We start from the raw sequence: 22,636 nt of genomic DNA on the forward strand, positions 1-22,636 counted from the left end.
TGGGGGAAAAAAAAATTGTTGACTTAAAATTTGAATCAATCAAGAACAAGTTGATCTGGTTGATTAATTTCTACTACATCAGATTTTTTGTCATAACCTTTTGAGGGCTTATAAAATTTGGAATCCTTCACTGCAGCATATAGTGAAAAGAGCACATGCAGTGAATGAACCTTGTTCTTTGTCGTCGGTATCTGAAAAACATCGCAAATCAGTTCTAAATACTCGGTTAGTGTCATATGAGGTTCGGGTGCGGGAAATCCATGCTCTTTCAGTTGATTCTCTATTTCCTCAGGCCATTCTTGCATCAAGTCGTCTATGTCCGGCATAGGCCTAGAAAGTTGATACTGAAAAAAGTTTAAAACGTACAAAGGGAAAACCTACTCTGCATATCTGACAAAAGGCGAAGATTTACTTCGATGCAAATCTGATATATCTTTGATCCATTTATCGATCACCTTATGATTTTTATCAACTTTATCCACCTTTTTCACAATCTGCAAAAGAAATCCTGTAGGATAAAGGCATTCTTCCCAATTTTTATTCAAATTATTAATCCACAGACTAAGTGTGAATCACAGAGCCAGAAGCATAGATAAAACAATTATTTGTCTATGGCCAGATGTCTTCCACCATAGACAACGTAAGAAATAGTTTTCTATGTCTCAGATAGATGATGTTCTGTGATATGTATGAAATATTATTTCTATGATCTACCACAGAAAAATCATTTTCTCTTCTTTCTTTATGTAATGCGACAGTGGCGTAACTATGATTCGGAAAAACAATTTTCAGAATGGGAATTACCACGTCCGATGCATCTTGGGGAACTCCAAGGTTAGAAGCTCTCAGTTGTAGATGAAGCAGAGCGGAATCGCTTTGGGTGGTAGCAGGTTCGTCTAAAACGGCAATACCAAGTTGATGTTCCTGAATATTGAAATTTTCCCCGAATAAAATAGGTTCTGGAGGTACAACTTTTAAAAAAGCATCGATGTCGCCGACAGCTGGTAGATAATCCGGTATGAAAGGCTTGAATTTGTAGTCCAAAGTGAGTTGTTGCGGCATATATCTGATGAAAATTGAAGATACTTGTTTTGAATGATTAAAACATATAAAACTCACTTGACGATATATTGAAATAGCTCTCTGACTTCATCATCAACATCCAAATCCTGATACAAACTGGGATTGTATTCGTTAGGAATCCTTATAGACCTGTGTATTTCCTCCATTGCACTTTCTTCATCTTCATCACTACCACTAGAATTTTTCGTCATAACTTTTGTCAGTGTTGACTTTCTGAGTAGTCCATCAGAGGGTATCGAAAAATCTTTACCGGCTGAAAGTCTGCTTGAGTCTTTCCTTGTCACCTTCTTAACATAAAATAATTCATTCAAGGGAATACCGAAATCAATTAAATAAGAATACCTGTTTGGATTCTCCATCTGAATCATCCTCAGTTTTAACACTTATTTTATCCAAGTATTTAAATTGTTTTGCGCTCTTCTTGTCTAGGGGTACAAGATCGTCGTCAAATGATTTATTAGAATTATCTGATTCTTCATCGCGAACTATTGAAAAGGAGGACTTTCTCATTATTCCTGTGTGCGAGAAAAATTCAAGTTTTTCGTAGTTTATTTTGAAATATATCACCATGACGACCGTCATGGTGGTTCAAGAGCACAGAGACTTGGACTAATTTAGAGTCCTTTATTTATTTATGTATTATGCATTGTATGATTTTTTTCACATTTTATTGGTGATATTTCGATTGAGAAAAATAGAGACAACAAGTTCTCTTTGCAAAAAAAAACTTATCAACCGTTGCTGAGTTCGCGGCTAGTTGCAGCGCACCTGGCTGCTGTCATTGTCAGCTGTCCCATTCTTATCACTGTCAGTGATAACAAAAACTAACAACAAAATTTTAAAATATATGTATCTATTGTTTAATATCGAATTTCAGTAAACAAAAGATGTGATTTAATCGATTATACTCATTACCACTTGAAACATCCCAGGATTAATATGAGGAGGGAATTTGAACGATGTGTTTTCGTATAGATAGCTATGGAAGACAATTTAAGTGTTAAATCAAATGAATCTATAGCTACTAGTGAGGAGTTTGATTTCGTTACCGACAAGCCCGGGATAAGCAAAACGCCCACTTTGGATATCAAAAACGGAGATTTGACGCAACTCAAAGATGCACTAACAGAGGTGCTACTGGAGGCGAACATGGACGATGAGTGCGATAGTAACTCGACCACCAAACTAGTGGGTCAATCAAAATTTTACGGATATCCCGTCCAGCCAGGCGATGATCCCCTTACCGGGGAAATAAACTTATCTCCTACAGAAAAACAGGATCCGATGAAACCAGGATCAAGCGAAGAGGATGGTAAAGCTTCTTCTCAGTCTGATTTCGAATAAACCAATATTTTTTATTGGTGAATTGTTCATTGTTATTGTTCGTGTAGGTCATTTATCTCAGGAATGCTGGTTATTGTTTGTCAGGAATTATTTTTTGATAACGTTGGGTTTTCATTTGAATTTAATGAGGATAAAGTACATGTCATTATCAGTTGGGGAAGTAATGAAAATTTGCATTGCAAAGAATCCTAAATGTCTCGTTGAATGTTGATTTTTTCATGATCATTCACTTTCCAGTCTCGGATATTGACCAAGACTGTACAATATTTTCTGGTGTTACCTACCTTGGAGCTGCGACAATCAATGCTCCTAAATCTGAGGCCGAAATACAACGTAACATGGCGATTTTAAATGAACAAAGTGTTGATCTGGGAATCAAGGTGGCTGTTTCAGTACCTAGCTCCTCACAAGGAGTTGTAGTGTGAGTGAAGCTTGCAGGCTTGATTTATCTTCAAAAAATGATGAAATCTCTTAAATTTTTATTCTATGAGAAATGCTTTTTAGGTTATATGACGCTACCAGCAATTCTGTGATATCCAGGTATGAGATACACAGGATACTATTCTATGCTCGTGGACCAGCAGGAACTCCAGAACAGGGATGTTTTGCCTTCACTTGGTCACACGGTGAAACCCAAGAGTCAGCCATTTTTCAGTGCCATGTCTTCAGATGTGATATTGCGGAAGCTGTCGCTAGGGTTTCAGGTTTGTAACCTTACAATTAATGAAACTTTTACCCTCGAAAAGTATAAAAGGTAAACATCCGACAAATCTAGTGTAAATTTTCAATTCAGCTCGAAAAATGAAAGTACAATCATCTATTCCAGCATGTTTTGCGAAGGCCTTTCAGAGGGTTTCCCGGTCCATGAGCAGTTCTATAACGTCCGCAGCCGATATGACAGGATCCATAACTACTCTACCGGAGGCTAGAACGCTCATGTATGTCTTTGAGGTCAACCTCGAAATAAAAGAAGAGGACGGCAAGGTAGGGAAATCCTTTGAGTATTTGCGTTTTCATTGGTTGAATTTTTCGAACAGGGCGGTTATTGTACGGTGGGCAAAGACAAGCACGGATTCAAACTCAAGACGAATTCATCAAAGCAGTTGTGTCTGACAATAAAACAAGTATCCGATAATGGGCCGCAGTTGTTGATTGAGAGGTGTTTCGGAGTGCTCATCGCCTCTGGAAGGCACGTTAGGCATTCTGACATGCAACTTTTAGAAATGGTGAGTTTACCTAACCTCTAATTTGTGACATTTGACAGCCTAACCTAACCTCTCCTGTCAGATTGACATTTGACAACCTAACCTCTCATGTCAGGTGAATTTTGACATCTGACATCCTAAATTAACCTCTTCCATCTGCTGACTTTCCCAGTTCGGTCAATGGTTGTTCTATTTTTCTCAGAGGGAAAAAACAACGACGAGTTTGTCTTTGGACAAGAATTGCACCCAAATTTGCGCGATCTGGGACCCAACGGAAGCCAATTTCGAATCTTTGAATGCGGAAACGCCGAAAGACGTGAAACAGTTCATGACTGTGGCTGTAGATTTGGTCATACGGGGGATACAGGAACCTGTAAGGTTCCAGATCGAAACTAAGGTCAGGGTTTACGGTCAGAATGAGAGGAATTTTTGGTATTTCCAAAGGAAAAATCTCACCCAGCAGTTTTTCCTTAATCTCAAAGAGGTAAGTTTGAAATAAAGATATTTATTCGTTCAGAAATAGAAAAGCAATTTTTTAAATTAGAAAAGATCATTTCCGATGATGATCTCTTGATTTAAAAGCCACCAGTGTTATTGATAAATAGAAAATGCTGACATGTGTTGATAATATTTTGTTTCCCATCATAAACACAGCTTTGACTAATGATTCTCTTGTGTTATCTACCAAGGAAAGATAGCGTTTAATGGAAATACTAAAACAGTTCTTCTGATACTCTGGTCATACCTCCAAGTCATCCTTGCATTGTGTTAACTCACTTTCAGTTATTCATTCAACAAGAACCACCGAAAATTCTTCAATATCGCGGTACCGGACTTCCACAATACCTACAGATGTTCACCTTATCATCTAGAAAAATATAGGTTAATTTTGATAACAGCGGTTCTGGTTTTATCTTGACTCGACCTTGTTTGGAAGTTTCACTGTCCACTTTATGAGGAATTAAAGATTATTCGGATGCGAATTTCGATTTAAAACATGAATTGTTGACCCCTCTTGGAAAGCATACAAAAATATTGTTGTTTGGGCACATTTTTAGTTCTGAAAACTGCGTAAGTCTCTTTTTATGCTGTTTAAATGGGCGAATTGAAGTTTCAAAATGGAGAAATAATTTTTTTATGTCTGCAACATCTATTATTATTCTGATAAGGATTGTATTTACATTTTCTTTGGAAATCTTTGGAAAACAACTTTCTTAACGGTTTTTTCAATTAAAAATGGAGTTTTTTATATACTTTCAATTTCTGATAACCTTTTGAGTCACAGAGTCTATTGAAAGTAATGGATATTGCGAATAAATAAATATAGAAAAATTAACACAATTTTTTCCTCACAGATATGAAATTAACATTGTATCTTCATAATTATCGTTTTGTTGGTTGTTTCAAATTTCTTTCATTGCATAATCGTTGAATTCATGGTTCGCTGGTTCAGATCCGGCTCGAAGGACCAATATTAAATACCATTTTGATACATTATTATTTTCTTGCCTTGATTTTTCTACTATTGTATGCGTGAATTTTTTATGTTATGTTATGATTTTTCCTCACAGATTTGAAATTAACACTTTATTTTCATCATTATCATTTTGTTTATTGTTTCAAATGTTTTTGAATGCATAATCGTTGAGTACATGGCTCGCTGGTTCAGATCCGACTCGAAGGACCAATATTAAATACAAAAAACATTTATCATTTTATTATTTTCTTGTCTCAATTTTGATGCAGATCGAAATGCTTCCTTAGGTTCTTTCTGTGGAAGATGTCTACTACGAAGTGTTGAGCATGGAGACGTCTGGCGAGTTGGACAGAAATCTGCTCAATTTGAATCTGAACTTGACCAGTTTGATTCAATCGCCCAGCATAAATTCCATCGATACCATAACCCCGAAGGAAGAATATTTTTCAGGTAGAATGAGTGGGTGACTCTTTTTCCTAGAATCTAGGAAATGTTTGTATTTCAGACGGCGATGAACCCTTGCTGAGTGGAACGGGGATGGTCTCCAAAGACTGTTCCGAAGACGTGTTGGACAATTGGGCGGAAGTACTTAGCCAGTGGAAATCCACCAAAAAACGTCCCAAACAGCTCACCGCTTTGGTTAAGTTGGGTATTCCTGAAGCCCTCAGAGGTGAAGTCTGGCAACGTTTAGCTGGAATAGAGGAAAATACTGAAATGATGGACAATTACCGTGTTCTCATAACGAAGGTAGGAATTTCTTTCGATTCGAGAATGAATTGATCAATTTTTTTTTGAAGGATAGTAACTGCGAGAACGTTATACAAAGCGACATAGCCAGGACCTTCCCAGCTCACGATTTTTTCAAGGAAGTTGGGGGTCTGGGGCAAGATTCGCTCTACAGGGTGAGCAAAGCGTATGCCGGATACGATTTGGAAGTGGGGTATTGTCAGGGTTTGAGTTTCCTCGCAGCCACCCTCCTCTTGCACGTAAGAAGTTTAAATCGGTTAAATCCACACTTGGTTAACGTGGGTTGGTTTTAGATGCCCGAAGAGCAGGCCTTCTGCGTGCTGGTTAAACTGATGTACGATTACGGCCTTAGGGATTTGTACAAGGACGGTTTCGACAACCTCTACCTCAGGCTCTACCAGCTGAACCGTCTGATGGAGGAGCAGCTGCCATCTTTATCCCAGCATTTCGCCGAACACAGCGTGGAGACGCACATGTTCGCCTCGCAGTGGTTCCTGACCCTCTTCACTGCCAGATTCCCGCTCTACTTCGTTTTTCACATAATCGACGTGTTTTTACTCCAAGGAATCGACACGATTTTCCAGATCGCTCTGGCGTTACTCATGGTGAGTCCAGATCTTCTGATCGTTGTCGCGACTTACGACGTTGTCAAATTTCCAGCTGTGCAAGAAGGATCTGCTCCAGTTGGACTTCGAGGGTATACTGAAGTACATCAGGGTGTCCCTGCCGAAGAAATGCCGCACCGAGGAGTCGGCCAAGCAGCTGATCAAGCTGGCCTGCAACATAAAACTGAAGAAACTGAGGAAGTACGAGAGCGATTTCAACGATCTGAAGGGTAAGTGGGATTTGTGCTTAAAACAGCTTAGAGGTCGAAAAATTTTGTAAAGGGGAATTTGACGTACCTTAAGTATGATAGTAGTAGCTATCTGTGTCCCTCTAGACAGCTGGGAAATTATCAATTTGGATTCAGAGCAAGCGAACAACGCGGAAGAGGCCAACGAGCTGGAGCAGATCAAGACGATAATGAACAATCAGGAGGAGGAGATCAAGCTGCTGAGGGACGAGATCGATCAGCTGAAGGGGATGCTGAAGAGGGAGATCAACCAGGCGGAGAACGACAAGAAGACCAACTTGACCATCATACAGGATTACGAGGTCACCAGGAGGCAGATGGATACCAAGCTTCAGGCTATGAAGAAGGAATTGGAAATTTTGAAGGTATGAATTTCTTACACATGCAGTTTTTCACAGGAAATCGATTTGTACCACTCCCAAACCTGGAAAAATCGATATTGAATTTTCCCCTTATAGTCTGCACACCAGGTGGATTTTTCAAGGTTACTGTTGTAGTGATTAATCTCAAAAATTCATCGAACTTGGTGCGACCAATCTCAATGGAGGAGTTCCCTACATGTTGGCCAACCTAGAAAAAGTTCTACCAACGGGGAATGATTGCTTTCTAACGAAACCTACTTCATTCTTTCCGCAATGATCAAATATACTTATGAAATTCTACCGAGCTTTCTAGAGTTTACTGTTGAAAAGAAAAAAGATTTTCATAACCTCGATTGCTGATTGGTTGAAATTTATGTTGGTATCACTACTTCTTGTGACAATTGACATATTTCATTGACAAATGTCATTTTTACTGATGAAGAAGAAAGAAGTAAAAGAGTAATCTGTGACCATTTACGCCATTTATGGTTATGTTATGTGCAAAATTTTGGTTATGTGCATAATCTTTGCTTGAACCATAGACTTAATAATATTATTATGTCTATGATATAACCAAAACTTTGCCTATAACCTAACAGATTACTTTTTCCTTCTTGACATTTGCCAACGAAACATGTCAATTGTCACAAGAAGTAGTAACACCAACATAAATTTCAACCAATCAGCAATCGAGGTTATGAAAATCTTTTTTTCTCTTTAACAGTAAACTCTAGAAAGCTCGGTAGAATTTTATGAATATATTTGATCATTGCGGAAAGAATGAAGTAGGTTTCGTTACGAAGCAATCATTCCCCGTTGGTAGACCTTTTTCTAGGTTGGCCAACATGTAGGGAACTCCTCCATTGGATCGGACAAGTATAACAGGAGATCTCGAAGCAACCGTTCGGTTTTGACGAATTTTTCTGACGCCATCTTTTTGGGGATTTTTCGATGGTCACCTTTAGAGTGGATCATCTTCCAGAAAAATTATCACAGATCGGAAAATGATGCTCATTCCGAAGGAGCAACTCTTCTAGTTTAAAATCTGAGAACCACAGCGATCTTGAAGCAACCGTTCGGTCTTGACGAATTTTTAACTGACCCCATCTTTTTGGGAAATTTTCGAAGGTCATCTTTAGAGTGGATTATCTTCCAGAAAAACTATCACAGATCGGAAAGTGATGCACATTCAGAAGAAGCAACTCTTCTAGTATCAAATCTGAGAACCACAGCGATCTCGAAGCAAACGTATGGTCTTGACGAATTTTTAAGTGACCTATTTAAGAGTTGAGACTAGAATCAGTCGGTTTCTTGTGAAAAACTGTTCTTATAGAAAAATTACAAACAATATCGATCAATTGATGGACCTTTTTCAGTCGAAAATGTCCCAGTGCGACAAATGCTTGCAGCACATAGAACCCCTCGATAAAAAAATCGAATACATAATGGCTTCCGGAGATCAGATAACGCACGACGACAAGGCGAGAGACAGGATAAGGGAATTGGAGCTGGAATTGGCCCAGACGAAACTGGCAAGGGTGGAGGCGGAATGCAAGAACCAGGCAAGAAATCGCTCAACCCTACGCGAGTAATCACTAAATCTCACCCTTTTCAGGACCTCACCCATCAACTGAGAGCCGCCGAGTTGGACTTGACCACCACGAAGAACAACTGGCCGCCCTGGCTGAGCAAAACCCTGACCTCGATCAAGGAGGCAGCGAAACAGAAGGAATTTCCGTCTTTTAACTACCCCTCGAACTACCCTAACCTAAGTCAGAATCCCTCCTTTGTGTCGCACGTCGGTACTGTCAAAAGGGACAGTTTACCGCGTGACCACACGACAATATCCAAAGAAAGACCAAAAGAATCGCCGCCCTTACTTAAAGATTCTCAGAGTTGTAGCAGCCTTAAAAGCCATAATTAGTGTCTGAATTTTATCAAGTTCAGTTTTCGGGTACTTTAAGATTGATCTGAGACTATCTTCAAATATCAAGCAAGCAATGAAATCGGTTTAATATCATTGATCTTTCTCGGAAGTGCCTGAAGACCGGATTAAACTATGAAAATTGTTGGTATTTTTTCATTCCGAGCAATTTTTACACATTATTTAAATACTATCGAGTAATAGGGATTTCTCCCTAAATGTTTTATGTATTCAATAACATTATCACTAAACGACGGAGTTAAGTTGGTGTGATGTGAGAAGTTAGCTGCGTTCTTATTATTGATATTAACACCCGAATAGTTCGTTTCGTCAGAAGTAAACTTGTTTTTATTTATTTTATTGGGAGGAAAATTGTTAAGTTATTAAAATTTTCTACGAATTAGTCCGGTTTAAATCACATTTAAATTATTCGATTTGGTATAAATTGTACAATTCATTATGGAGTACAAGTGTATTTTTCTTCAAAGTGTCTCAAATCTTTTCTAGTCCGAAGATTTACTCCCCATACCAAGTTTCAACTCACTTTGATATTGTAAAACGGAATACTCCCCACAGAAATTATTGTTGAATGGGCTTGATTTGTTATTTTTTTTTTTTTTCGTAACATCGATTTGAAAACCTGCGTTTCAATCAGTTCCAATCTTCAACTTACCGAAATAATGTTAAGATGTTATGTTGTATTATTTGGCTATTTTATACATGCCAGCCATCAGTATAGTGATAGCTTCGTGATAGTCTTTTTATTATTATTAAAAAACTTGCAGTTATTTTTAATAAAAACTTAATACTCTCAATTTGTCTTTTTTTTATTCCGTGTTGAATATATTAATTTTATTAAACACCTTGGTTATTTTCAATAAAACCCTAATACTCTTGTTGGGTCATCTTTTTACTCGGAATTAAATATATTAATTTTTATTATTATTAAAAAACTTTCAGTTATTTTTAATAAAAACTTAATATTCTCATTTTGTCTTTTTTTTCATTCCGTATTGAATATATTAATTTTTATTAAATACCTTGGTTATTTTCAATAAAACCCTAATACACTTGTTGGGTATTCTTTTTACTCAAAATTAAATATATTAATTTTTATTATTATTGAAAAACTTTCAGTTATTTTCAATAAAAACTTAATACTCTCATTTTGTCTTGTTTTTCATTCCGTGTTGAATATATTAATTTTTATTAAACACCTTGGTTATTTTCAATAAAACCCTGATACTTTTGTTGGGTCTTCTTTTTTCTCAAAATTTAATCCGTTACTTTTTATTGTTATTTAATAAAATTCTTATACTCTGGTTTCATCATTTTAATTTAATATTAAATATATTTTTTCAACATTATTTGTACATATTTCTATTTTAATAATTGTGAAATATCGGTCAATAAATAAAGTAAAAAATTAATATCAAATAACTTAAAGAAGGTCAACAATACAATATCACAGAAAGAACCCTAAAAAAACATTTAGTGTTCTCGAAAATATACAATACCTTGCAATTTTTAAAATATTTTCAACATATCGAGTATTTGAATAAATAAGTACTTAGTCAGCTGTTAATATCAATCTAATTTTTGGTAATAGTTCCAAAGCGTTTTACCTTGGAAGATTTCGTCAAAATCTGCTCGCTATGCCACCCCCTCGACTGTCCGAATGGGAGCTCAACAAATCCCCGGTCTTCTCCACAATATTGACACTTTCGTAAGGTTCGTAAACTGGATACGGTACAGAACTCAAGGACTGAAGATACTGAGCGATCTCTTTATCGAAGGATGGATAATGGAACCCTAAAAACACAAGAATTTTTAATATTGCTACGGTGTAATAAACCTCGTTTCACTTGCTTTCTAATCCGATGGTACCAATAGGGGACAAGTGGAATCTGGGACTTTCTATACTCTCCGTAACATTCATATCGGCCAGAAGAAGTGATGAAATGACCTGAGCTGCCATTGCGATGTTATTGGCACCGAAGATAATCCTCCTTCCGCAAACATGATTTGCATCGGTTATTAGTATAGGTAACCTGCTACATTGTCTGTTTTCCAACTTAGCGTTCATGATATAACCAGATGATGTCATTTCCCCACTCCCAAAAAGGAATGTTAAGCCTCTAATAAAAACACAAAATTAAATGTTAACTTGTACTGAGATGATTTTGATGACTCACGTGATCAAAGATACATAATTATCATCTTTATCAACTGCAACAACATTTGCAGATACCCCTTCGTGAAATTTCAATCCGATGTTGAAATCTCTGTAAACTATCTGCATTATTTCAGCCATCTTATAGAAAAACCTCGTTTTCTTGGTGTCCTCCAAGGTAAATTTGAATTTTTCAATCTGTTTCATGACTACAGCCAGTTCAGGACCTATCGATGGTACATTTGGTACGAAAATGTTATAATTATTGAAAGTAAATTTATATGCCTCAGTTTCTATTGGTGTATTATCTGGCTTTATGTAGGAATACAATTCTGGAAATTAATAAGGAGTTGACGGAATGAGTCTTCAGCTTTTATTATAGATTGCTTACGATTCTCAGGAACTTCTGCGATACTTTGCATTGTTTCGGGTAACTTTTTAACTCTAATGAGTTGGCTTGCTTCTAAATGTCCGAATAATTCGACGGCTTTTCTTAGTTGCACCGCCTGAACCAATACTTTCGAAACTAAAAAACCATCTCTGCAAAGAAAAATTAATTTTTGAGTGTCATATTCCTCCAGGGCTCCAGTTTAATTTAGCGCACAACTCAGATTTTGTCATTGATTTATCCATCGATTTCATTTATTCCCAATGTTGTCACCAAGAGAATTGGAGTTTTTAGTTAGTTTCACGAAGGAAATGTGAGTAATTTATCAAATTTGGATGAAAATTGAAACGAATAATTTTGAGGTTAGGTTAGGTTAGGTTGGGACTGCGAAAAATTTATACATGAAAATAAAATTTTTAAATGTTAATATAAACGATACGGTTCAGTTATTCGAGTGCCGAGTGGAGAAAATATTACAATTTGACTACGTTAAATATTTTTAAAAAAAATTCTGCTCAAGTTGAAATATGCAACAATTGATTTTTAATACAATTTTTATTTAAAAAAAAATCGACAGCAAAATTCAAGGTGGTTGCTAAAGTAAACTTTTCAATTGAAATTCACCTTGCATATTTTATTGAAGGCTCTATCAAATCTTTCCAAGATAAGGACCCGTATTTTTTGTGACAATAGGCTAATCCTAGTACCAGCCTTGGTAAATCAGTGGATACATTTAAATTGCTAAAATCCACCAATACTGCTGGGGCTCTCAACCTGTGATTGTACATTAAAAGTTGCCCATCTCTAAAAAATTCAGTCAATCTCATATGTGATACATTATCAAATTATAAATTACATACGCATCTAATCCTGTAATATGGGGGGCGAAAACAGAAAGACAAAATGTGCTTGCTATGGCAGCATCAACAGCATTTCCACCCTTTTTTAGAACTGCTGTACCAATCTCAGAGCACTCTAGATTATCTGTTGCAACGCTACCATGGGGTACTACCTTAAAAACCGTGATAAAAAAAGTTTTTTTAATTTCATTCGAAAATTTTAACTGGGAAAGTTTCTTACCTGATAATCTCCGTAATAAATTTGTAATAACAAAGCGATAGTAATTATAACAGTGAGTGTACCAAAAGAGATGTTAATGAATTTGGAACCACCTATATACTCTTCGCAAGTTGACGTTGGCTTATTTGATTTTAGAGGCAAATCTTCTCTTGAAATTTCTCCTAGAACGTTTCCCAATCAAGAACAATAATTTATCTCTTCAATTAACTTAATTACCTTGCGAATTGTAGTCAGTTTCCATTTCACAAAGTTTGTTTGGGAAACCTCTGGTTTGTATATTGACAAAGTTCAATTAAGTAACTGTACTTTTCATAATTCACACATGCTTGTTAAGGAAAAGGAAGAATGTTTAGAAATGACTCAAGGTAAGCATTCCGCTCACTTTCTCTCTCTCTAATGATTCTTGAAGAACCTCGAGTGGGAGTCAAGAAACAGCTATTGGAGACAAGGATGGACTTATGTGAAATCATCAGTGCGGCGAAACAAGCAAAAACAAGTTATGAACAGAGTAATAATTTATTCAAATAAAACGAATTTTCTCAAAATTACCAGAAACTAAAACAAGTTGGAAAGAATCATGGATGTTGCGTGTTAGTGTATAAATATTTTTGGCATTTGTGTTAACTAAAACAATTCTTTCCAAGTCAATTGTTACATCAATAAAACTTAGGTATTTAAACATGCGGAGAACAAAGTTTGACCGTTAATAATGAACCCGAAATATTAATCTTGAACTACTAGTCCCTTCTTGGCTTTGTGGGCTTGCAGGACGGCTATGGCTTCTTCCACCTTCGCTTTCAGGGAGTCCTGGTCGTCGATCATACGAATGAGTTCCGTGTTATCGATCTCCAACAGCATCCCGGTTATCTTGCTGGCCATTTCCGGATGAAGTTTCTCGACCACGTGGTACAAACGCTCCCCGAGCACCTGCTTCTGGTCTTGGTTGGCCTCGTTGAGGGTGTTGGCGTCCAAGGGATTGTCTCCGCCATTTCCAAGGCCCATGGTCATAGAGCGCACCATATTGCTCGGCGTGTTACTGGTGTATTTACTGTTAGGACGAGCTGTTGGTGTTTGCTGCCCTGTTATAGCCCTAGCGTGGATGGCATTTCGTATGTTGTTCAGTTGGAGGGGTCTGGTGGCCGACCGAAAGGAAGGATTCGACATCATCTGTAAATATGTACCGTTTGGACGTATTGGGGCAGCATTCGGCCAACGCGGAGTGGCTCTTATGTGGTTTATGTGACCGTAAAATCTAGGTCCAGACGCAACAGCTGGAAGCACAAACGGAGGCGTAGTTGTTGGGAAGTTGATACTTTGCTGCCTCAACCTTTGCATGTACTGGTTGTTCAAAAAGGCCCTTCTATCCTCCTTCCTCTGCGCCAGAGCCACGTACAAAGGCTTGGATCCGACCATCCTACCGTTCATCTCCGTGACAGCCTTGGTCGCCTCCTCCGGGGATGTGTAACAAACGAAACCGAAACCTTTGCTTCTCCCCTGCTCGTACATAACCTTAGCGGATTTGATGGTACCAAACTGGGAAAACTCCTTGCACAACTTATCGTTATCGAAAGAATCGTCTAAATTTTTAACGTACAAATTAACACTCTGAAATCTGGCGTAACGTTCCAGCTTAACCTGTTCGTAAACTTTCCTCAACTCGTTAATCCGCTCGGTTTTCTTCTGAGCCCGTCCAACGTACAGACAGCAACCGTTCACTTCGCGATTATTCATTTCCTTGACAGCCTGTTCGGCGGCCTTTGGGTCCTCGAATGCGACGAAACCGAATCCTTTGGAAGAGCCATCCGGGTTTTTCATAACGACAGAACTCGTTATTTTTCCGTATTTCGAGAACGTCTGGTATAGTTGGTCGTCTGTGAAGTGATTCCCAAAGTTTTTGATGTAGATGTTGGAGTAAAGCTTGGCTTTCTCTCCGATCGATTTTTCCCTCTCTAACTTTGGTATAAATTTTCCAGCATATACCTTTTTTCCGTTGAGAAGCATTCCGTTCGTCTTTTCTATGGCTTTGTTGGCCGCTTCTTCATTCTCGAAATGAACGAACCCATAGCCCTTCGACATTCCATTCTCATCCAGAGCCACTTTACAGCTTAATATATTACCAAATGCCGAGAATGTGTCATACATGGCTTTGTTATCTATGTTTTTATCCAGATTTTTTATGAAAACATTTCCTATACCAGATTTTCTCAGTGAAGGGTCTCTTTGACACCACATTATTCTTATTGGTTTTCCTTTCAGTAAATCGAAATTCATTGTATCCAAAGCTCTTTCAGCTTCTGCCAATTGATTGAAATTAACGTATCCATATCCAAGCGATTGCTTCGTTCTCGAGTCTCTGCACAGCCTCAAAGATAATACCTGACCGACAGTGGTGAATTTTTCGTATAACATAGCTTCTGTCACATCTGGATGTAAATCTCCAACATACAGAGAAGCCATTGGAAAATTGAATCCCTGTGGTATATTCATATTACCAAATTGTATCTTACTATATTACTTACAACTTTTTAACTTTACTTTTCACTAAATTCTACTTATATATTAAAAACAAAAAGTGATAAATTTTTTCGTTAAAGTAATTGTTTTTTGTATGTACCCCTAGCGACGTTCGTTTTAAAATTATTTGAGAGCTATCTTTGATTTACATATTTTTATGTGGTCACTAGACTCAACATCTCATTTTATACTTTGTTGTCGACTTAGTAACACTTGATGCTTCGTGAAATGTATGGAAAGTGCGGTGTATTTAATGTTTATTATTATTTTTTTATTGCATAATTTCGCGCCATGTTAATTTACAAATGGAGCGCATGACTAAATTGCTCCATTCCTTCTGCGCATGAATCATAGAAAAATAACACTACAGTTCATAGACTCTTAAGCGTTTAGATTGTCTATGATCTAATACACCATTGGAATTTTTTTATATCTAATTATATAAACTATCTAGTTTTATTGAGTTATGAAATCCAAATAATTCAAATATAATTGAAGTAAAATATTTCTTTATTTGAAATGCATCAAGCATAGAAAATATAGTATTTTGGCGCTTATATTTGTGTTCTGTGCTGTGGACGTTGAGGTTATCTGCAAATTGTGAAAATAGCAAATATTAATATTATTTATTCAATTATATTTATCAGTATGGAACCCCCCGAGTCTATTTCCGAAGAGCTCCCTTCCTATGAAGAAAGTACACAATCGATATTAAGTCCTGTGAAATCGTTGAACATTCAAGGTGAAACTCCAGCACAAACTATTATTTCTAAAGCTGAAGATCTCACTCATTATATGGAATCTCTTGTCATGGAAAATCATTTGCCTTCATGTAACGTACCTGAAAAAATTGTCATAGCTCTAGATATAGCCAGGGATGAGAATTACACTTATTTCCTTGGCAATGGAGATGAAAAGATACCCCCATTCAATGCCTTGGTATCGGCTATAGAAATGTTCGCGAAACTGAAACAACGGCAGAGTAAAAACCACGAGTTCGGTATAGTTTTACTCAAGCAATCTAAGGCTTTTTGGGATTTTGGTTTCTCATCTGACCTGAAACAATTGAGTTGCAGCTTAAAGAAAGTTCTTGAATGCAAAGCAGTCGAGAAATTCGATTTAACTTCTTTATTCACCATAATAGTTAGTAAAATTAAAACATATGAATTCTACAAAGACCATTCGATACCTCCACCCTATGTTGTGCGTCTCGTATTGTTTTATAATAGATCGTATACGATACCAGAGCTTCATTTAATGCAAAATATCAAAGAGTTGTTGAACTGTCCGTATTTCTTCGTAGATGTCTTAGCAGCCCACGAACCTGTCAGTGATAAAAATCAATGTGAAGAAATTTTTAAACGTCTACAGAACATTGATACGAAAGGGTATTCTTATTTTTTTAATGTTGGTAGGAATACAAGCGCGCTTATAAGGTCAGTACTGAAATTAGTTGGGCATCCCCTACAGAGGCCTTTGCAATCTCTTGCGGATTACTCTTTGTAAATTGCCATTTCATTGTTTCAAATTCATAAGCACTTTTGTAAAGTACTTTATTATTTGTTTTGTATACAATATTTCTTGATATAAGTGTATTTTAGATTAAATATATTTTTAATTAATTTTTACTGCCATAGGCAATTTTTTTTAAATCTTGTACTCAAGAGGTTTCAGAATGAAAACATTTTTGAGTTAAAAAAAATTTAATATTTTTTCCAGTTCACGTACACTCCTTTTGATCTGAGGAACTTCTTGTCCCTTTTTTAAACCATATACCTTATAGCAACCACCACATAATTCACATTTTTTAGGTCCCTAACCTTTGATTGCATTTACTGTATTTATCAAGAACAGCAACGAATTCGCTGAATAATATATTATGATGACTATTCAATCTAAAAAATTCTGTAAGTCTTATTTCCCACGGTGGATATTCGAATAATGAAAATATTTTGGAGAAAATGATCCCTACTTCAGGATCTGGAAACCCAAATTGTTCCTTCAAGCATTTATCTACATATTCTATGCTAATGTTCGAAACTGATTCTTTCTTAGTAATCAATTCTCTGCAAACTCTTTCTATATTATATTTCCCATCTGCCTTAGTGATTATTTTCAAGTGAACTTTTCTTCCCACTATTCCATTCTTTGAATCCGATTTTCTATTGTGCCATAATACATAATCATTTTGTTGTTTTATTCTATTTATTTCTATTTCCAGTTTTTCCTCATTTTTTTCCAAGACACCTGAAAACATGTAATATTGCAAAAAACATGAATTTTCAATTATATGTGAAGGCAAAAATCAACCATTATTATAAATGAAATCTCATGTCTAATAGAATATAAAAATTAAGAATTTTTATGACCCAAAAATCGTTTTATGTATAGTTGGAGAAATATCACTTGCCAAAGGTTTTAATTACCAAATTTCTGATGAACATAACATAATAAACCTATTAATCATTATGGAAAATTCAATACTTCAATGGTATTCCATCAAGGATTTCACAATGACAAATTTAGAATGTTTTGTATGACCAGAATGTTTTCGTATCCCAGCAAAACTGAAGAATCAAATTGATTTGTGCTTTAAGAACTGGTTGTTCATAAATGAAAAAAAATTCAATGATGAATCCAATACTCTAGAAAGGAATAGCTCTCAATGCTTAATCTTAAAATGAAATTTTTCTGGTAGATTGCAACTACTAGAAAGTTTCATCTTTGACCTCAACACATTGATTAAGGATAGATTAAGGTAGAATATCACAAAGACGATAATTTCATTCAGTAAAAAAAAATTTCAAGTTAGTGAATAGAAATTCCTCATTGAATAAAAAATATGTTCAAATGAGTTATTTGAGCAAGGGAATAACAATGAACAGAATAGGATTTTCACGAAATTGTCCTTAAAATGAAGTCCATTTGATTCTAATGGGTCCCATTAAAAAATGGTAAATTAATGAAACACTTAATCATAAATTTCAAAACCGTAATCCTGGATTAGGAAAATTTACAGATGAAAATTGATTAACCGATACTATATTGTGGTTATATACTAACCTCGATAATCGTAAAAGCTCACAAACGATATCCTGGCGATCAAACACCACAAAACTAGATTAGCTAGATCCTTAAAGGAAGGTTCTTCATCTATAATAAAAGTTATATGATTTGGTTTCTTTTTCAAACATTCAAAACCCTTCTCTTCGAAATATTCAAGTGTGATGCTGTTATTGGACTGTTTTTTCAAATTATTCCAAAAATCGTTCACTGTTTCGTAGAAGATAAATAGACTGTACACTATTGAATAAATTATTTCATACACTTTCTTCATCATTTTATCTTTGGTTGTGATAACGGGCACCAAAAGCCATCTAATCAAATGATCACCAAAAATCAGATGACTTGGTCGGCGTCGGCGACAGCACCAACACCAGCACCTGTGACTACTACTGAAATTCTGACATTTCTGTCATCATCCTCAATTTGTCACAGGTGTTAATGAATCAACTACCTACTGTACACTGGAACTATTAAATTTTTGAAATAGGACAATATTGAATTGTCAGAATTGCCATTCAATATTATTTCTGTAGATGATTACATTATTTTCAATTCCTTCATATCTCAGCTGAATTATTATTATCCATTTGTATAATTTTTCCCTGAATGAAAGGTAGTTTTCTTCTTTATTCGAGTAGTTCAATAGAGCAACGATCGATTTGTCAATTACTTAATTGACAGCTGTCAGTGTCAAAATTTTTAAATAAATTTTTTATTGAAAATTAATGTTTTAGATTACTGTTGAGATTATTTGTACTTCGAAAATGGATATGTTCAATAAGATATCGAGTAAAATATATTCTCAAGTAACGAATCATGTTAGTACAACTATGTCACAATTATCCGTGGTACTTCCTGGAAACCCAGTAACTAGAGAATTCGATGCAACTAGTCATATTGCATCAGCAGGACCAGGTAGAAAAAGAGAATTAAGCATAATCATTAGTATCAATGAGCAAAATCATATATTGCAATTTACTGCATTCTTTGATTTTGCTGTATTGAAAGGGAAGTTGATTTCGAATCCTTTGCAGGGCTTATGTGGAAAATTTATAGCGGAAGTAAATTCTCAACCAAACAAGAGGCTTCAATATTCGTGTTTGAGAAACGACAATTGGAAAAATACAATAAAGCAGACAGAGATCTGATATTAGATTCTTTGAGGAAAGGTATTGTACAATTGACGAAAATAAGACATCCTCAAGTTCTCACCGTACAACATGCACTGGAGGAGAGTAGGGAAAGCTTAGCGTTTGCTACAGAGCCAGTTTTTGCTAGTTTGGCTAATATATTCGGAAATACCTTTAATATGCCACAACCGGCTAATATGTATGATTACAAATTATTTGACGTTGAAATAAAATATGGTTTGATGCAGTTAGCTGAAGGTTTGGCTTTTTTACATAATGACGTTAAATTATTGCACGGAAACATATGTCCTGAATCTATAGTCATCAATAAATCAGGCGTTTGGAAAATATTTGGTTTCGACTTTTGCATCCACAATGCGAGCCCTCCAAATTTGCCTGCTTCTTTCCCTTTCGAAGATTATAATATGACTTTGCCTCCGATATGCCGTCCTAACTTAGACTATTTAGCCCCCGAGAGAATTATTGATCAGAAACACGGCACTTTGAGCGATATCTTTTCTCTTGGAATGTTGTGTTATGCCCTACATTCCACCGGAAATAAGACGTTGATGGCGGTGGAGACTATGCAGCAATTTCGTACAAGAGCTCAAAAGTTGAAGAATTTGTCAGACAATAACTTGCAGTGCCTTCCGGAGTCCCTCAGGGAACACGGGAGACTTATGCTTAGCCCTTCGCAGTCCGAAAGACCGGATGCCCATCAGTTTTTGAAGGTGACTAAATCGTTTTCCTCGGATGAAATTACGAATATGGAGGGGATTTTTTTTGTTTTAGATACGCTATTTCGAGGATCTGGGAATAAAAACGTTGCAATACTTGGATTCCCTCCTGCAGTGGGATAACATCCAGAAATCTCAGTTTTACAAGAGTTTACCAGCGGCGTTACCGAATCTACCCCAGAGGGTGAAAGTACAGAGGGTCCTGCATTGTTTAACGAGAGATTTGAACCAGCCGGTGATGGTACCTTTCATTCTTCCCAGCGTGATGGACATCGCCAAAAGTTGCACGAAGGAAGAATATTGTTCTCACGTTTTGCCGCATTTGAAGCCCCTGATGAAAATAATGGATCCCATTCAGGTGGGTGATTGTGATTAGAAAAAAGGAAAACAGAAATATTCGAATCGTTGCAGGTCATATTGATTTTTCTGCAAAACATGGAGCTCCTGTTGAAGATGACCCCGGCGGAGTCCATCCAGCAAGACGTGCTTCCCATGCTGTATCGGGGGTTGGATTGCGACGTCCCCAAAATCCACGAATTGTGTCTGTCGGTGCTGCCTACGTTTGCCGGACTCTTGGATCATGCCAACGTCAAGAATCACCTCCTGCCGAGGATAAAAAAATTGTGCCTGGGCACCAATTCGTTATCCGTCCGCGTCAACTGTCTCTTGTGCATCGGGGGGCTGTTGGAGCACCTCGATAAATGGTTGGTTATGGACGAGGTGCTCCCGTTCATGCCACAAATCACCTCGAGGGAACCGGCCGTACTGATGGGTATATTGGGCATTTACAAATTGACGTTGACCCATAAAAAACTGGGGATCAGTAAGGAAATCATCGCTTCCAGGATATTACCATTTCTTATACCGTTGTGCATCGAGAACAGCCTGTCTTTACCCCAGTTCAACGCCCTGGTGACTCTGGTGAAGGAGATGTTGAACGTTGTCGAAACTGAGCACCGGACCAAGTTGGAACAGTTGAACGCTGTCAAGGATCAGCAGAAAATTTTGAATTCGACCATGCCTACACCGGTTGCCGAAGGAAAATCCCAAGATTTGGGTCAGGCGTTCACTGGTTTGGGCCTGGATTCTTATGTGCCGGAACCGGTCAAAAAAGTCGAAGCCAGTGATGTTTTCAGTGGTTTGAATACACCGGTAGGAGTTAAAAATGTTAAGACAGATGTTAAAAGTGGCGATAAGGTTGAGGTACCGGTGTTGCAGCAATACTCGTCTGTTTCGAGTCCGGAAAGCAAGAATAACACTTCTATGACGTTGGATTCGAACAATCCTTGGGCTAACAACAATTTCTCATCTCAGATCAACAAAATCAACCCAACGATACCCACCCTTCAGTCTAACATAAACTATCAAAATCAATACAAGCCGTCCCCTTCACCGAATTATAATATTCAACCGACAGATGTCGTTCAACCTTTTAACACCATGACGCATAACAAAAATATGGTAAACGACACGAATTCCTTCATGAATTTTCAAACGGGTCAGTACAATAGGAAACCGACCCTAGGGAATTGGTCGGCATTGGATAATCTGTTACCGTCTTCGAATTCCAATCAGAAGATACCCCTGAATCAGATGATGAGCAACACACCCCTGCTACCTACCAATATAAGCACAAACGTGAACGTTTCGAACAGGAACAATAATGGGGCTGCGCTTTCGAAGGACGAGATCATGGATTTATTGAGTTGAAGAGCTGAAAATTTGTATTTAATCGAAAATAGGTTAAGCTAACCTATTACGAGATGATGAACGTTGTTTTGAAGGTATGCTTATTGGCTTCAGCGCACTGCGGTTTGCTTAGTTATGCATGTTTGCGAAGTTGGCCCGGAACTTTTCGATTCTTGAAAAAAAAAAAAATTGTGCTGATTCGTGCTGGGTTTTTAACCATTTAAATCGAAATTTTTGTGCTGGTTTATACATTTATCGATGACTTGATGGATTAAAGAAAAAATTGAGACGGTACAGAGCAGCACAAAATTTTTTTGGGTTAATCTAAGTTCTGTCGAAATTATTGATGCTATTTAATTCCATTGTCAGTATACAGTATTTTAAGTAAAGAAAGGACGTCTTTGGATATGTACATGCACTGTTTTATATCCTAAATTTTCTCAGTTTATATTTGAAAAGATATTTAAAACAATGAATTGTATTACTTAAGTAATTATTATCTCATTAAGATCTATTCCCTCAAGGTCATTCCATATGCAAATTTGTGATATTTTTAGTCAAATTGTTAATTTTTTATTGTTTAATTATGTCGTCTTAAATTTGCTGCGTAGTTGTTGCTTATAATATTTATTTTATTTAATTATTAAAAGACTGGTGTTAAGACTATGAACTAATAATAAAGTATTAATAAAGCAACAAGCTTGACTTAATTTCCCCATCGAATTCACCAAGGATCAACTCAATTCTCACATAATGCGAATTTGACCCACCAAGTTGTTGATTAGAAAATCAGTATAAAATATCTGAAACCCTCAAAAAACTACTATTTTCCAATTTCCAATTGAAATATTTGATAAACAAAAA

General features: G+C 36.6%; 7 protein-coding genes across 12 annotated transcripts; 3 read left to right on the forward strand and 4 right to left on the reverse strand.

Moving 5' to 3' along the window:
• Positions 1–18: 18 nt before the first annotated feature.
• LOC123315267 (intraflagellar transport protein 46 homolog) lies at positions 19–4,702 on the reverse strand. 3 transcript variants are annotated; one of them, XM_044900907.1, is made up of 6 exons: positions 4,378–4,702; positions 1,426–1,598; positions 1,120–1,370; positions 805–1,066; positions 382–494; positions 19–330 (listed from the first exon to the last, which is right to left on the reverse strand). In XM_044900907.1, the coding sequence occupies exons 2-6, from the start codon at positions 1,591–1,593 to the stop codon at positions 36–38; spliced, it is 1,089 nt and encodes a 362-aa protein (XP_044756842.1). In that variant the 5' UTR covers positions 1,594–1,598; positions 4,378–4,702; the 3' UTR covers positions 19–35. The 3 variants fall into 3 exon arrangements, with proteins under 3 accessions (XP_044756842.1, XP_044756841.1, XP_044756840.1); XM_044900906.1 differs by lacking the exon at positions 4,378–4,702 and having other exon boundaries at positions 1,120–1,367; positions 1,426–1,792; XM_044900905.1 differs by lacking the exon at positions 4,378–4,702 and having other exon boundaries at positions 1,426–1,792.
• LOC123315265 (rab GTPase-activating protein 1-like) lies at positions 1,904–9,810 on the forward strand. 4 transcript variants are annotated; one of them, XM_044900898.1, is made up of 14 exons: positions 1,904–2,395; positions 2,665–2,848; positions 2,932–3,131; positions 3,221–3,411; positions 3,465–3,653; positions 3,835–4,116; positions 5,397–5,559; positions 5,615–5,856; positions 5,907–6,095; positions 6,150–6,461; positions 6,517–6,691; positions 6,797–7,074; positions 8,448–8,633; positions 8,687–9,810. In XM_044900898.1, exons 1-14 carry the CDS (start codon positions 2,065–2,067, stop codon positions 8,993–8,995), a joined length of 3,231 nt encoding a protein of 1,076 aa, XP_044756833.1. In that variant the 5' UTR covers positions 1,904–2,064; the 3' UTR covers positions 8,996–9,810. The 4 variants fall into 4 exon arrangements, with proteins under 4 accessions (XP_044756833.1, XP_044756834.1, XP_044756835.1 ...); XM_044900899.1 differs by having other exon boundaries at positions 1,905–2,395; positions 6,827–7,074; XM_044900900.1 differs by having other exon boundaries at positions 1,905–2,395; positions 3,254–3,411.
• Positions 9,811–10,313: 503 nt separating this feature from the next.
• On the reverse strand, positions 10,314–13,028 carry LOC123315879 (scoloptoxin SSD14-like). The gene is made up of 8 exons (XM_044901780.1): positions 12,853–13,028; positions 12,637–12,797; positions 12,417–12,568; positions 12,181–12,360; positions 11,560–11,708; positions 11,191–11,500; positions 10,865–11,133; positions 10,314–10,807 (listed from the first exon to the last, which is right to left on the reverse strand). Exons 1-8 carry the CDS (start codon positions 12,875–12,877, stop codon positions 10,635–10,637), a joined length of 1,419 nt encoding a protein of 472 aa, XP_044757715.1. The 5' UTR covers positions 12,878–13,028; the 3' UTR covers positions 10,314–10,634.
• A 110-nt stretch (positions 13,029–13,138) lies between these two features.
• Positions 13,139–15,441, reverse strand: LOC123315877 (polyadenylate-binding protein 4-like). Its single transcript, XM_044901779.1, has one exon. The coding sequence runs from the start codon at positions 15,121–15,123 to the stop codon at positions 13,360–13,362; it is 1,764 nt and encodes a 587-aa protein (XP_044757714.1). The 5' UTR covers positions 15,124–15,441; the 3' UTR covers positions 13,139–13,359.
• A 261-nt stretch (positions 15,442–15,702) lies between these two features.
• LOC123315880 (BRISC and BRCA1-A complex member 1-like) lies at positions 15,703–16,773 on the forward strand. The gene has a single exon (XM_044901781.1). It carries the CDS (start codon positions 15,799–15,801, stop codon positions 16,654–16,656), a length of 858 nt encoding a protein of 285 aa, XP_044757716.1. The 5' UTR covers positions 15,703–15,798; the 3' UTR covers positions 16,657–16,773.
• A 61-nt stretch (positions 16,774–16,834) lies between these two features.
• LOC123315881 (dehydrodolichyl diphosphate synthase complex subunit NUS1) lies at positions 16,835–18,623 on the reverse strand. The gene is made up of 2 exons (XM_044901782.1): positions 18,214–18,623; positions 16,835–17,397 (listed from the first exon to the last, which is right to left on the reverse strand). The coding sequence occupies exons 1-2, from the start codon at positions 18,488–18,490 to the stop codon at positions 16,958–16,960; spliced, it is 717 nt and encodes a 238-aa protein (XP_044757717.1). The 5' UTR covers positions 18,491–18,623; the 3' UTR covers positions 16,835–16,957.
• A 264-nt stretch (positions 18,624–18,887) lies between these two features.
• On the forward strand, positions 18,888–22,468 carry LOC123315876 (SCY1-like protein 2). The gene is made up of 4 exons (XM_044901778.1): positions 18,888–19,131; positions 19,251–20,077; positions 20,139–20,441; positions 20,495–22,468. The coding sequence occupies exons 1-4, from the start codon at positions 18,981–18,983 to the stop codon at positions 21,791–21,793; spliced, it is 2,580 nt and encodes an 859-aa protein (XP_044757713.1). The 5' UTR covers positions 18,888–18,980; the 3' UTR covers positions 21,794–22,468.
• The last annotated feature ends 168 nt before the right edge of the window (positions 22,469–22,636 follow it).

Source organism: Coccinella septempunctata, chromosome 6 (assembly GCF_907165205.1).
Source record: "Coccinella septempunctata chromosome 6, icCocSept1.1, whole genome shotgun sequence".
Lineage (NCBI taxonomy): Eukaryota > Metazoa > Arthropoda > Insecta > Coleoptera > Coccinellidae > Coccinella > Coccinella septempunctata.